The sequence below is a fragment of the Pleurodeles waltl genome, chromosome 1_1, assembly GCF_031143425.1.
Source record: "Pleurodeles waltl isolate 20211129_DDA chromosome 1_1, aPleWal1.hap1.20221129, whole genome shotgun sequence".
Lineage (NCBI taxonomy): Eukaryota > Metazoa > Chordata > Amphibia > Caudata > Salamandridae > Pleurodeles > Pleurodeles waltl.
Genome location: NC_090436.1, coordinates 439649912 through 439663059, shown reverse-complemented (window position 1 = coordinate 439663059; position 13148 = coordinate 439649912). Strand labels below are relative to the sequence as shown.

The following is a 13148-nucleotide window of genomic DNA, read 5'->3' as shown; positions in this document are numbered from 1 at the left end:
ATTCAGTAGGGAGAGTAGATTGTCGTAGAGTTGAGTAAAGGGGAGGAGAGTTCAGTGACAGAAAGTGTTGTGGAATACGATGGAGTGGGTTGGGGTCGACTGAGGTAGTGGGGTAAATTGGGGTAGAGTGAGGTGGATTGGATTGGGTAGTGTGGGTGGATTGAGTGGAGTGGTGTGGGTGGAGTGGGGTGGACTGAAATGTGGTGAGGTGGATTGGACTGGGATGGATTTGAGTGGGGTGGATTACACTGGATTGGGGTGGGTTGTTTGGATTGTAGTGATACAGTTGGGGTGGACTGGGTGGAGTCTGGTGGACTAGAGTGGGGTGGACTGGAATGGAGTGGATTGGAATGGAGTGGGGTGGGTTGGATTGGAGTGGATAGGTTGAATGGACTGGATTGGAGAGGAGTAGGCTGAATTGGGTGGGGTGGATTGTGAAAGAAGGAGATGAACTGGAGTTCAGTGAGGTGTATTGGGGTAGAGTTGGGTGGATTTCAGTGGAGTGGATTGGGGTGTGGTGGGATGGATTTGGGTGGGGTGGATTGTGTTGGATTGGAGTGGGTAAGATTGGAGTGGGGTGGACTGAACTGGGATGGAGTGGGGTAGATTGAATTGGGACAGGGTGTATTGTAGTGGAGTGGATTGGAAAGGTGTTAGGTGGAGTGGATTGATATGGGATGGTATGGATTGGGGTGGTGGGCTGGAGGGGGTGTACTGGATTGAAGTGGGGTTGACTGGAGTGGGGTGGATTGCACTGAAGTGAGGTGCGTTGGATCAGCGTGGAGTGAGCTGGATTGGTGTGGGGTGGACTGGAGTGGGGTAGTGTGTACTGGAGTGAGGGGGACCAGATTGAGGTAGATCAAATAGGGGTGTATCGGATTGGAGTGAGGAGGGTTGGATTGAGTGAGGTGGATTGGATTGAGTGGGTAGATTAGGGTGAGGTAGATTGAATTGAGTGTGGTGGAGTGGAGTGGGTTGGACTGGAGTGGGTTAGACTGGATTGGAGTGGGGTGGACTGGACTGAAGTAGGATGGATTGGAATGTGGTGGATTGGATTGGTGTGGAGTGGAGTGGACTGGATAGGTGTGGGGTGGACTGTCTGGAGAGGGGTGGGGTAGATTAAAGTGATTTGGAGTATGGTGTCTTGGACTGGAGTAGGGTGGATTAATGTGGACTGTTTGACTGGAGGGGGTGGATTAAAGTGGATTGTATTTGAGTGGGGTGGACTGGAGTGGGGTCATGTGGGTGGACTGGAACAGAGTGGGGTGGGTTGGACTGGAGTAGGGTGGGTTAGGTTGAAGTGGATGGTGGATTAGATTAGGGTGAGGTTTACTAGGTTGACGTTGGGTACATTGGATTAGGCTGGCTTGGGGTGGATTAGATTGGTGCAGGTGGAATAGTGGGGTGGATTTTGTGGGATGAAGTGGGTTGGACTGGACTAGACTGGAGTGGGGCAGATTGTTTTGGACTGGAGTGAGTTGTTTGGGCTTGGAGTGGGGGCAGACTGTTTTGGCTTGCAGTGGGGGCAGACTGTTTTGGCTTGCAGTGGGGGCAGACTGTTTTGGCTTGCAGTGGGGGCAGACTGTTTTGGCTTGCAGTGGGGGCAGACTGTTTTGGCTTGCAGTGGGGGCAGATTGAAGTGGGGTAGATTGTTTTGGCTTGAAGCGGGACAGATGATTTTTGATTGGAGTAGGGCAGACTGTTTTGGACTGAAGTGGGACAGATTGGAGTAGGGTGGTTTGGAATGGAATGGGGGGATTGGATTAGAGTGGGCGGACTGGGGTGGTGTGGAGTGGATTGGATGGATGGAAGTGGGGTAAACTGTATTGGATGAAGAAGGGTGGATTGGATTGGGGTATATTGTTTTGGATTGGAGTGGGAAAGATTGGAGTGAGGAGGATTGGAGGGGGCAGAATATTTTGGATTGGAGTGGGGAAGAATATTTTGGATTGCAATGGGGCTGGTTAGAAAGGGGTAGGTGGGAGTGGGGCATCAGGGTGTGGAATTTAATAAAATATCTACTTGTTCATTAGACAGGTTGCTTAATAAACCTACTTGTCCTATAAAAAAAAATCTACTTGTCCCTTTGGGGCCTTGTAGTGCAGCAACAAATTATGGCAGCAATCTCGAATTGTAAGAGCGCTGATAATAGCCTCTCTGATTGTGCCAAGGTTGATACTATAGGAGAGTTTGAATACTAGCAATTTCAAGCCCTACTAATGAAATGTCCTTATTTTGCCACCTTTCCGCATATTTACATAGTGGGGCTCAAGGAAGCAGTACGCAATAGTTTTAGGGATGGGATGCCTTTGAGTCTGTGCAAACCTACTAAACTTCCTGTTTTAAGGTTTTTCACCACCTCTTCTGTAATCTTTTCCCATGCTGAGAAATGCTGGAAGTTAACTCCTGACAAGGGCAGAAGTAGAAGTTCATCCAGGGTTGGGGAAAATAGTGGTTGGAGGGAAAGTGTTTGCATGGGTAAATCTACACATGCTTATTTGCTCATGATAAAACACAGTTCACAAATATGTTCTATGAGTACAATTTCCTGGTCTACTTCTGTAAATTCATGAAGGCCACTAATGCAAAGACATCTACCACAGGTGCACTTTTGTGACTTCCTTTACGAACTGGGCCCCCAATTAGGTCAGGCCTTAACCAAGACATTTTGTTTTTTTAGAAATCTATTTCATTCACTATCCATCTATTGGCTGGCTTTACTGTGAGTGATGGCATTCTCCTCTTCCACAAGGAGCACACTGGCAGACAAAGTAGTTTTTTTCAGTGCCAGGAACTACTGTGGCAATTTGTACTTTTTGAGATTAAAAAAATATATATATATTCTTTTTGCCAATACTTGTTACAATAGTGAGGGCTCCCACAACTCCAAATTGTTACAAAAGCCATGTCAATGCAAGACTCACATTGACAAAACCAAAAGACTGCCCAGCAATATCATATCAGTTGGCTTTCCCAGTGCTTGTTTATATTCATGTTATCCAAAGTCTTGTTGAAACGGTTACACTGTTTTTTCCTTTATGATTATTTATGGAAAAACTACCATGCAACAACACATTCTACTAAATTTTTTACAGTAATGTAGCAAAATGTGCTTTAACTACTTGCATTTTTTTCCTGAACATTTTATTTTGAAAGCAAAGAATCATCAAACTTGCTTACAAGGTTCTGCAAACATTTGCATCTAATCAGAGATCATTCTGGGAGCATTATACAGAGCCTCTTTTTATTAAATTTTTCAAATGTGTGTACGCACATTTCTTTTTTTTACTGGAACCAGTAATGCAATGTGACCTTACACCATTTACTGAGATTGCTCACCCTAATAATAAAGGGTTTCCATTAATGAATCATAAATACAAGTCTGTACAGCATTAACATATGGACACATTAATACCTCAGCTTATGAAGAGATGAGAACCCACATTAGAGTTTTTTTTATATATCCAGAAAGTCTTTATTTAAGATGTTCACAAATCCATTACTGTCATGATAATTGAAGGTTAAACAATCATTGGTGCATAGGTATATCCAATTATAGAAGCCAACACGTGTTTTGCCCCTTGCAGTAATTTTACCTTGGGCTTTCTCAAGGCTACAAAATAATGCAGAATAAGCAAATTAAGATCACTGAGGTACCTATTTAAGGTGAATTAGTAGTCGATAGAGGTTGAGCATGCAATATGACATGCATAGTTGTGACCATCCCGTTTTTTAAATCAAGAAGTTCGATATATCGATAGAGTCAATAAGAAAAAGGAAAAAAAGAAACAAAGTTTCGGTGTAATGTCAAGAATTGTGAATAGGTGATACTACTCCAAAGATAAGCAGGTAGTGACTATTAAAGCTATCCTGGAAAGAAAAGGGAAAGATAACCCATCAAGAGTCACCCATGGTGAAAAGTTTGTATTCATGATAATGTGAGCAAGCTTCTTGGTTATTCAACGTTGAAAGTTAGTTACTGGCATAATATAACTGCCATACACCAAAAGTTTTTTAATTGTTGATTCATGACCAATATATTAAGCCTTCATGGGTATTTTGGAGAAGAAATGAAAGTCAAAAGAATCATACCAGTGCAGTATCAATGTTATGACATCACATCATTTTGATCAATGGTCTATAATATTAAACGAGAAATTCAGAATGATAAAAACCTTTAAGGGAATTGTTCAACTTAAATTCCATAATTATGAGTAAATGATTAAGTAGGAACATCGTTTAGTTATAGAGTATGCATTATTTTATGCATAATTTTAGCAAAGAAGCATCAAAAGTAGTGCACACTTCACTAACTACATTAATCCTATATTAAGTGTCATCTAAATGTTCATAATACTTGTTAACCAAAAGTGAAGGCCCTCCTTATGTTTATAGACAGGCTTGAATAACAGTAGATAAAGTCTCAAAGTCTCCGAGTTGTTATTGGTAGATAGAAGTGCGCTTACCCAAATATCTTGTAATTTTCTCTTCCGAGAGAATGGCAGTGTGTTGCTGAGTCCACGTCTTACTCAGGCGCCATCTTATACCTCAGCTTCAGACAGTTCCCTTACTTAGAAACTGGCAGCCAAAGAGTTTTGCTGCATGGGGTTGGGTCTGCTTGTCCCAAGGACAAAATAAACATGATAACTTGTTGTCCTTGACCCCAAACAACATGTCCATCTACTATGCATATGTAAGGAACTGAAGAGGGATCGTAGAGTACTGATTAGGCCCCTTTTTAATCTTAATCTCAAAGGACTATATACATGTAGGCAGGCTGCAAAAGCGTGCTTTGCCAGTGATGATGTACGGCTAAACAGTTGCCTAGTAAAGCTCCTCAGCATTGCTGAGAAGAGACTTAACAGTAAGCTCAATCTGGAGGAAGCTGAAGTGCATCCGAGCATTAAGAAGAAATTAACTAACAGCACTTGTCATTTTATGCACCTTCTCTGCCTTTCCATGTAGCCAGAAGATTGGTGAGCAGTTAGCTTTTAACTTTAATTTACGTAGGGCATTTTAGCATTGGGAGGGGACGAACTAGTTGCACTTGGCACTTTTTCAATGCTCTTTGCCAATGTCATGCAACCAGGAGATCACTGAGCAGTCGGTTTTAACATTTATACTTGAAAGATAATTATGATGTTTTGTGATTTGTGTATTTCAAGAAAAGTTGTGATTTCTTCACTTTTTTTTGCAAATGTCAATGCAGTGGTTTTAATCATGCAAACAGAGATTACTTACTTAAAGCTTACTTACATACGCACTCTGGGGTGTGATTTTTTTCTAATGTTGATAGAATTCTAGTTCGCAAAAGTAGCTTCACAGAATCCTCTAGCAAATGTATAATTCACGAGAACTAACCTACTCCGTAAGTGATGTGAATGCTGATTTAGGTAATTTAGTTAAGACCAGCCATTTGGAACACATATTTTGTAGCATAATGAAAGATTTTGATTTCTTTTCCATGTGTGTTTCTTCTTTCTACAGGGAGGCGGCCTAAGCTATGTGCCAAGAGTCATCTACAGGTTTTTGATCTTAAGAAGCATAGTTGGTGTGTTTAATGTTGAGATTAACAACTTGTTATGGCCATGAAATTATTACTGTGGCAAATCTAGAACTCTCATGATTAGCTTTTTGAAAATGTATTAATATATTTGAGAGTGTACAATTGTCTCACTAAAGTACATATTGGTGAATAAAAATACTTAATACTCCACCTTAATCTCTACATTCTTTATGATTACTGGCAATGTCATTTTTGAGGTCACTGGCAAATTTCAGTTTAAAAATACACTAATCATTCGAAAGTTCAAAATGAGTCCCATTTACAATATTTCTCAAACATTAGACAAGAGTATGAATTAGCATTTAATTTGAAGAGTATAAATTAACAAATGTAATTTAAAGACACCATGTTAACTCATGTAGGAGATAACATGTTATCTCATGTGGGAGATAACATGGATTATTTTAAAACTAAATAATATTGGTTAGGGAAAAATAAATTACTGTGTAATTTTAAAATAAGCATTCACAAAGCCAATAGATGATATGCTATTTTTTTACAGGGAAAATGTTTTCTCAATCTTCTATAAGAGAAGATACACCACATAGCAACAACGCAAGCTTCCAATATGCCCACACAGATAGTGGGAGTTGAAAACCGAGTGAAGTGTGCCAGTAAAGATGTGCAAGGAGATAAGGTAAACAGAGGTGAAAGGTGAGAGCAGTTAAATGAAGAGAACAGTTTTCTTATGATTCTTCTTGCTGAAAGTGGGGTCACTGAGGACTAGAAGAAAGTGATGTGACAATGAGTACAGGTTAATTTAGGTTTTTCAAGAAGGATGCAGTGGCTCCTGGGGACTGAGTGCGACTGGGTGGGAGGGATTGGAGTCAGTGACTTGATGACGAGGAGCTCAATGTTTCAGCAAGCGATTTTAGGAGTGCAAAAGAGGCATGGCCATTGTGGACGGCAGCAAGAGTAGTGGTGTCTTTAAAAGCAATCCGGGTTTCATTAGTGTAGTGACACAAAATGGGCAGGGAAGAGGAGTTTGAACCAAAGTGATTGAAAATAACAGTAGACATATTGCCGATAGACTAGTGGTTCCATACACACTGTGTACACATAAAGCAGTTATGTAATGAATGGTTGCTCTGTATCATATTGATAGAACTGTTCAATGCTGGAACTCAATAATAGAAAAAAAATCAACTGTATATTACAAGTAAGAACTAAGCAGAAGCTCGAGGCTATCTCACATGTGTGTGTGACATTAGAAGATGTCATTATGAAACTGTTTTAAATAACAAAAAATAATTAGACTGCATATATCCGGTTACCGTATTACTGCACTATATACCCCCTTGACACCAGCTATGACAGGTTTTTCTATTATTAACGGTCTGAAAGATTTACAATGTCAGCCATGGGCCATTGTCTAAAGGAAAGAAAGACCTTTTCCACATTCTGCCAAATCTAAGATCCTCACATGCTGACCTATAACTTGCCCAAGGGGTATTTCCCATTAGTGATTATTCACTGTGCATCACTAACTTATTGCTTACCCAAGAAACTGGCGTGGATAACAACTCTTCTCTATAATTTTGGGTTTGGTGTGTCCTGAATGAGAGGAGTGGTTGTCACAGAGAGCTCTGTGGAACCTGCCTGCCGGTGGCTAGAGGAGGACTGATACTTGGCAGCCCTCAGGTCCCCTCGGTTCTAGTCCTTTCTTTTAAGTGAAGCTCCTATCCTAAAAGCATGCCTGTGTTTATTACCACGGCTTGTATCATGTTTCCTTCCTAGGGGAAATATGATGTTAACTTCCAAAGACTCCAAACACACAGATGGCTTTATAGTAAAGGGCCAGCTAACCTGACGAGTGACAACTCTTTGTATGCTCACGTAAACATAGCTACAGAGGACCTGGGACTATGGCGTCCCACCGATTGCTCAACTAGAACACCATTTTCTGAATGTATATTCTGTTAGCAGCCCAAACAGTCACAGTTATTATGAATTTACTATGTGTATGCTCACACACCAGAACAAAATTGAGTGAGTCGTGAAACACATTTTTATCACTGCCAGATTTTAAGCGGTTTGCTTTGATTTTAGGTCAGCATATGTTTGTGACAAAAAACATGCTCCTCGAAGCTTTAGAGAACAGCAAGGCACAAGTTGGGGATACATGTGGGTAGACCACGTCCTCCCACTATTTTCACACAGTGGCTGAGAAGTTAGACCCAACTAAGATGTGCTGAATTCATCCCATTCCAGGCAGCAATATGCAGGTGAGGAGGGGGCTTTCCTGCTGACCCAAGACAAAGAATGAAGCTGAGGGGCCATAAGACCTCCTTTTGTTCGAGTATTGTGGCTGGGAGTTATCTGGAGCCTCACACGTAAATGCATTGGAGGGTAAATAAATGTACATAGCTTATCACTTCACTGGTACTTAAGAGAGCCATACATTTGACTTTGTTCAGTCCCTTTAAATATGAGATATGCATACACTATAGGAATGTCAACTACGTTGATCTGTTCCAGTGTTTGCGCAAATAACGATTTAAATACCACTATTTTTGTTTTATTTCTTTTATACTGCTACACATCCCAATGCAGTGTATCAGAGCGCTTTACATCATAATTAAAAATCATACATTGACAAGAATCATATGTGTAATTCAATGTACAGGTTGTGTTACATAAGACAGTGAGGGGTACAAGGTGTAGGAGTCACATGCCCTTCATTGCTCACTGTGCTATGTTAGAAGGATTACAATTTAGGAACTGAAATTAACAAAAGGTTCTTTGTGTTGAAAGCAGTAACCCACTAACTTAGCTACATAAAATAAAAACCTGTCATCTGCGTATTACAAGATGAGCTTTGAGACACATTAAATCTATGCTTCTTTGACCCAAAACTGAGGCTAGACAAAACACACATCTTTCCAGCAAATGTGTTAACCGCCAGAGTTATCTTACCATTATTATTATTCCCTGCGGTTTACTGTCACACAAAGGTCTCTGCAGCAGGCATCATAACCCCATAAGGTATTTTAAAATACAGACTCTGCAACCAACTGAGCAAAACAGATTTACTACCATGTTTCTCCTTGTTGCCAATTTCCTTGTGGCAGAGATTTTTAAAATAAATGTATACATTGAGGCCCAGATTTTGTGTTGCATCACTTTTTGGCACAAACCCAATGCTAAATCTCACTCATAAAATCTAATAATGCTCTCAAATGTACTTGTCATAGAACTGCTATAAATATATCTGAGGTGTTAAGAGCTGATGTCACTTCTTGTGATGTGATGTCATGCGCCATGATGTCACTTGTATACTTCCTAACTTGGTTAGTCCCCCCACTTCTTATTTTAGGACTTGTGCCCTAGAGAACAATGAACTGAAGGGTTTGTTGCAAGTGATCCTACTGAATTAATTAGAGGTTAACAATCTTCAGGAGATGGAAACTGACACCACTAACGCATATGGGAGCATTTGGCATGTTGGAAAAGTGAAAATGATTCTAAGGTGAGCGCAAACCACAAATGCGGGTGAATTGAGACGCATGGATAACATTATATGAGTCACTGAAATGGGACAACAGAGGTATTTGATTGATCAATTCACTTAATTGCATCAAGCGACCGGTTTTCTCCACTAACACACAGCACTTACTATGTATGCACAATTAATCAAGGGCCCACTTGCAAAGCTATACTAAAGGTCGATAACAACTTTGAGCAGTAAAAATGGATTTGGCAAATAATATGCAATGCTGCCATGGTAGACCAAAACAAGGAAAACTAGGCGCATGTGTTTACGGATTAATTTTCTTCCATATTTCAGATTGAATAAATTTAAGTCTAGATTTTCCCGGATTTTGGCAGATAATTAAAGAATATATAGTGAGGTATAAGAATATGTCAAAGATCACACAATTTTATAAAATGGTTAAGCCCGAATTGAGAACCGGGTCTTCTGGTTTCAGAGTTTCCCACTTTTATTAAACTGACAGATCAGACACGCTTGTACCACAACGTTGTGATTTACAATTGCACTTATACAGTAATTCCTTTCCATGGCCAATTGTCGATAGATTTTTGAGGACAGGTAGCACGCTACCCCACATAAGGACATGCACAAGCTCCATATACAAATGTAATCACACTTTGCCAATCACTTCCCAAATGCACTGTGTCAATGTTGATAAGAATAGCTTCAGCCAACGTTCACACGCTTGGATGGTGCTTAAACACTATGATAGCCTAATCAAGCAACATATTTAAGTTTCACATTCTCAGTCCATCTAGAAAGGAGGTTGATGGCAATCCGTTTTGGCGGTTTACCAACACAGGCCGACCAATTGTTCTGGAAATGTAGTGGTGCCAAAACATGTAGACTTTGTGGACACATGAAGGAAGGCATTATACGTTTGATATGCACATGCCCCTATCTACAAAAGGCATGTGTCACTTTGTTACAGAAGAGCTTTAATGAAGGAGGCATCCGCACATGTAGGGCTACCATAACAAAACGTCTTGACCCATCCGATCCTCAAATGAACTGCAAATTGATGAAATATCTATCGCTACGTGAGCAAGTGATTCTACAATTAACAGAAAAGGACGGACCTACAAGAGCGCTCAGCCGTGTTTAGTCGGCACTTTGAAGTAGGTGGTACGATAGTTGTATTATTTTATTCCATAAATGGGTTTATTTTTTACTAATGAAGTTAGATTCCTACCAATTCCACCAAGATGAATGGGAATTTATGTATTTTATTGTTTTTAGAAACCCTACGCGTTATTTTATTGATGTGTAATTGTACGGATTATTAGGGGGAATTAAGTTAGTATTAATGGTTTTTGTTGTGTGAATCTGTACAGTTTACTGATTTTATGCGTTCTATGGATATAATAGCTATTTGTAAGTTTGCAAGTAACTTTGGTAGGGTGTTAACAAAAACAATAAAGAATAAGTTGTCATTGTCACCGAGTCAATGCTGGGCCTACGTTGAGATTATTCTTAAATGGGGAAAAGTCGCAATACACGGAAAGGTAAGAGGATAATGGGCACAAACATGACATTAGAGGGGATGCCGTGACTCTATAGAGTTGGAGGAGCTTTAAAGGCACCCGTAAAACAACTAAATGCCATACAGGGTTAGGACTTTCTTCGAGTTAGTTGCGAGTTGGAAAAATCCTTGGCAACGCCTGTCAAAATCACACTTAGCCCCATAAAAGTGCACCCGGCTGGCGCGTCTAACTCTCACCTCTATGGTAGTCTTTTGTAAATGTCTCCTCTCGTTAAGTTCCTGACAGGTAGCCTCCTTACAATAAGGTAACTGCTACAACAATCCACCAAAGCCGTCAAACACACCGGCAACAACCAACTACGGGTCCTGCTCACGGAACGGCGCGTACACATGACGTCACAGCGGCGCAGCCGAACTACACGGAACAGGACTGGCGTCAAAGAAACGAGGCAGGATAACGCGGCAGCCATCTTGTGGTGGTGAACTGTCGCATAGCTACACGAGAGCGACATTCCACTTTCTAGAAGCCCAAGGAGTTGGCGGCAACTGCCAACCTTCACGTTGATATTATCTGCCAATACAAGTAGCTTACCATTTAAAAAATGTGGCCTACAATAGCATAAGGTGGTACATACTTTATTAAGTTCATGAGCTCCCAGTTCACAGCAATACATTGACCCTCTGGAATCCTGACATACCTTAATTAGTGATGGTATATGTACACTTCATAAATCGTTCCCTAAGAGTGGAGACGTTCTGTCGTGTGGCGAAACGCACTGAGCCAACAGTGAGTGCGGGAGAAGCGAAAGGAGCTCACTGCATTGGCTGCAGGCAACTGCCAAGCCACCTTAAAGTTAGCTGACGGCCGAAAGCACGCTTTTTGGTTTGTAAAGCCCTCTTTCGCCGTAGTTAGGAAACTGTGCTTGCGCGTGTTTTACAGGAGCTGATTAGATTGGGAGTAATATGGCGGCGTTGAACGGATTCCAGAAAGCTCCCAATATTCTGCTCACTGGTGAGAGTGTGACTTTCTGTACAAATATCTGGCGGTGTGACGCTAGTTCGCGGCAGGTTGTGTTTTACTTTGCGAAGCTAATAACGTGGAAGGGGTGGGTCTGCATCGAATCCCTGGATTTTGTGTTACGTCTGGAGGCTGGCTGGCATCGTTCGACTGCCTCTCCTCGAAACGAATCCCACCGTTCCAAAGACTTGTAGCCAATTAATTGCAGACAGTCTAAAATGACTGTTGTCGATTGATTAGAAAACTTCTCTGCAAACCTTTTGAAATCATTGATCTTATCTCATAATCATTGAACTTATTTCATAATTATGATACGTTATCAGACTTTGTAGAGCATTCCACGGCTTCCTAGCGCCTGGTTGTCTCGTTGACCATAGTGGAGATTCCAAATAATACCTCGTGTTGGGGAGTGTGGCTTATTGGTCTCTTGTGAGGGGTGGTCCTTGTCTCTGGTGCACGTATGTATAGTTTTTTCCACACGTATTTACAAGGCTACGTTATATAACATTCGCTGTGCCAGATCCTACACCCTTAGCCCCATGGTCTACTTCCCACTTGCCGCCTTCTGCAAGCCTGTACCCGAGCTCCTCCTGTGCTGCATGAAAGAAGCAGATAATACATTAAATCGCGTTAGAGGTGTCTCTTGACAGAAGAGCATAGTTTCATTTCTGCTTTTGCAGAATGACTATCTTTGTCCCAAAAAGGGCATTTTATTGAAAATGGGGGGGGGGGGGGGGGGTACACATCGGGACGCCGGGACAGTCCTCTGAAAACCAGGACTGTCCGGAACATCTCAGACGACTCTTTACCCTAACTTGGTATGAGGATGATCGTTATATGGCCCTGCTGTGTTTGGCTTTGCTCGTAATTATTTTGGTCTTTACAATCTGAGGATCTGCTTTATTGAATAAACTGTATTTTTTTTCACAAAAAATCTTGTTACCCTATTGTGGTGATTAGCCATAGCCTGGAAGATAATCTTGAATGTACTCCTGTGATAAGTTCTGGTAATGTCTGGCTAAAAGTGATATGCTTGAGCCGCAGACGATGGAATGGGTCTTTGTATTTGTTATGATTGGATTGTCTTGTATTCTGTTTTATTTTGGAATTATAGTGATGTGTAAAAGGCGTGGGAGTGTTCTGCGATGTTTAATTGGCTTTATGAATATTTTGTTTCCCAGGGGTGGGTATTGTGGTCGGTCACGTTGGAGTGTCTTATACAATGATCTCTGTACGTTTTTTAGAAGATCGCATTGACAACTGTATGTTTTGATGCTGTGCGTGTGATGGTGCAAGGCGTGGTCTAAAATGTTAGTAGTATTAGGTTTGGTTGTATAGGACATGGGTATGTGTCAGAGTTTCCATAGTTTTTGTTTGCGAGTCAGATTGCATTATTAAGCCAGCAATTACTTCCGAGGATTTGTGGATAGTCGTATAACACTCAGCACACTGCAATCAAGGGATGTATGCCTTTGAGTTCACATTCGTTAAAGCATTACGGCTGAGCTCATTGATTAATATAATAAAAATGTCTTTTACATGAGCATAGCAGAGATGAATAGGCCCTTAGGTGTTGCATCAGCATGGC

The 13148-nt window shown here is 41.1% G+C and overlaps 2 protein-coding genes across 2 annotated transcripts in view; one reads left to right on the top strand and one right to left on the bottom strand.

The window, feature by feature from the left end:
• The window catches only part of RAD17 (RAD17 checkpoint clamp loader component), a 278159-nt gene extending 267243 nt beyond the window's left edge, over nucleotides 1-10916 (bottom strand). Inside the window, exon 1 of the mRNA XM_069224406.1 lies at nucleotides 10780-10916. The gene's annotated coding sequence lies outside the window, so the exon portion shown is untranslated. The remainder of the gene's footprint in view (nucleotides 1-10779) is intronic.
• A 503-nt stretch (nucleotides 10917-11419) lies between these two features.
• Nucleotides 11420-13148, top strand: part of AK6 (adenylate kinase 6) — a 35093-nt gene continuing 33364 nt past the window's right edge. Inside the window, exon 1 of the mRNA XM_069224420.1 lies at nucleotides 11420-11554. Within this exon, the coding sequence (XP_069080521.1) occupies nucleotides 11506-11554 (49 nt within the window). The 5' untranslated portion in view covers nucleotides 11420-11505. The remainder of the gene's footprint in view (nucleotides 11555-13148) is intronic.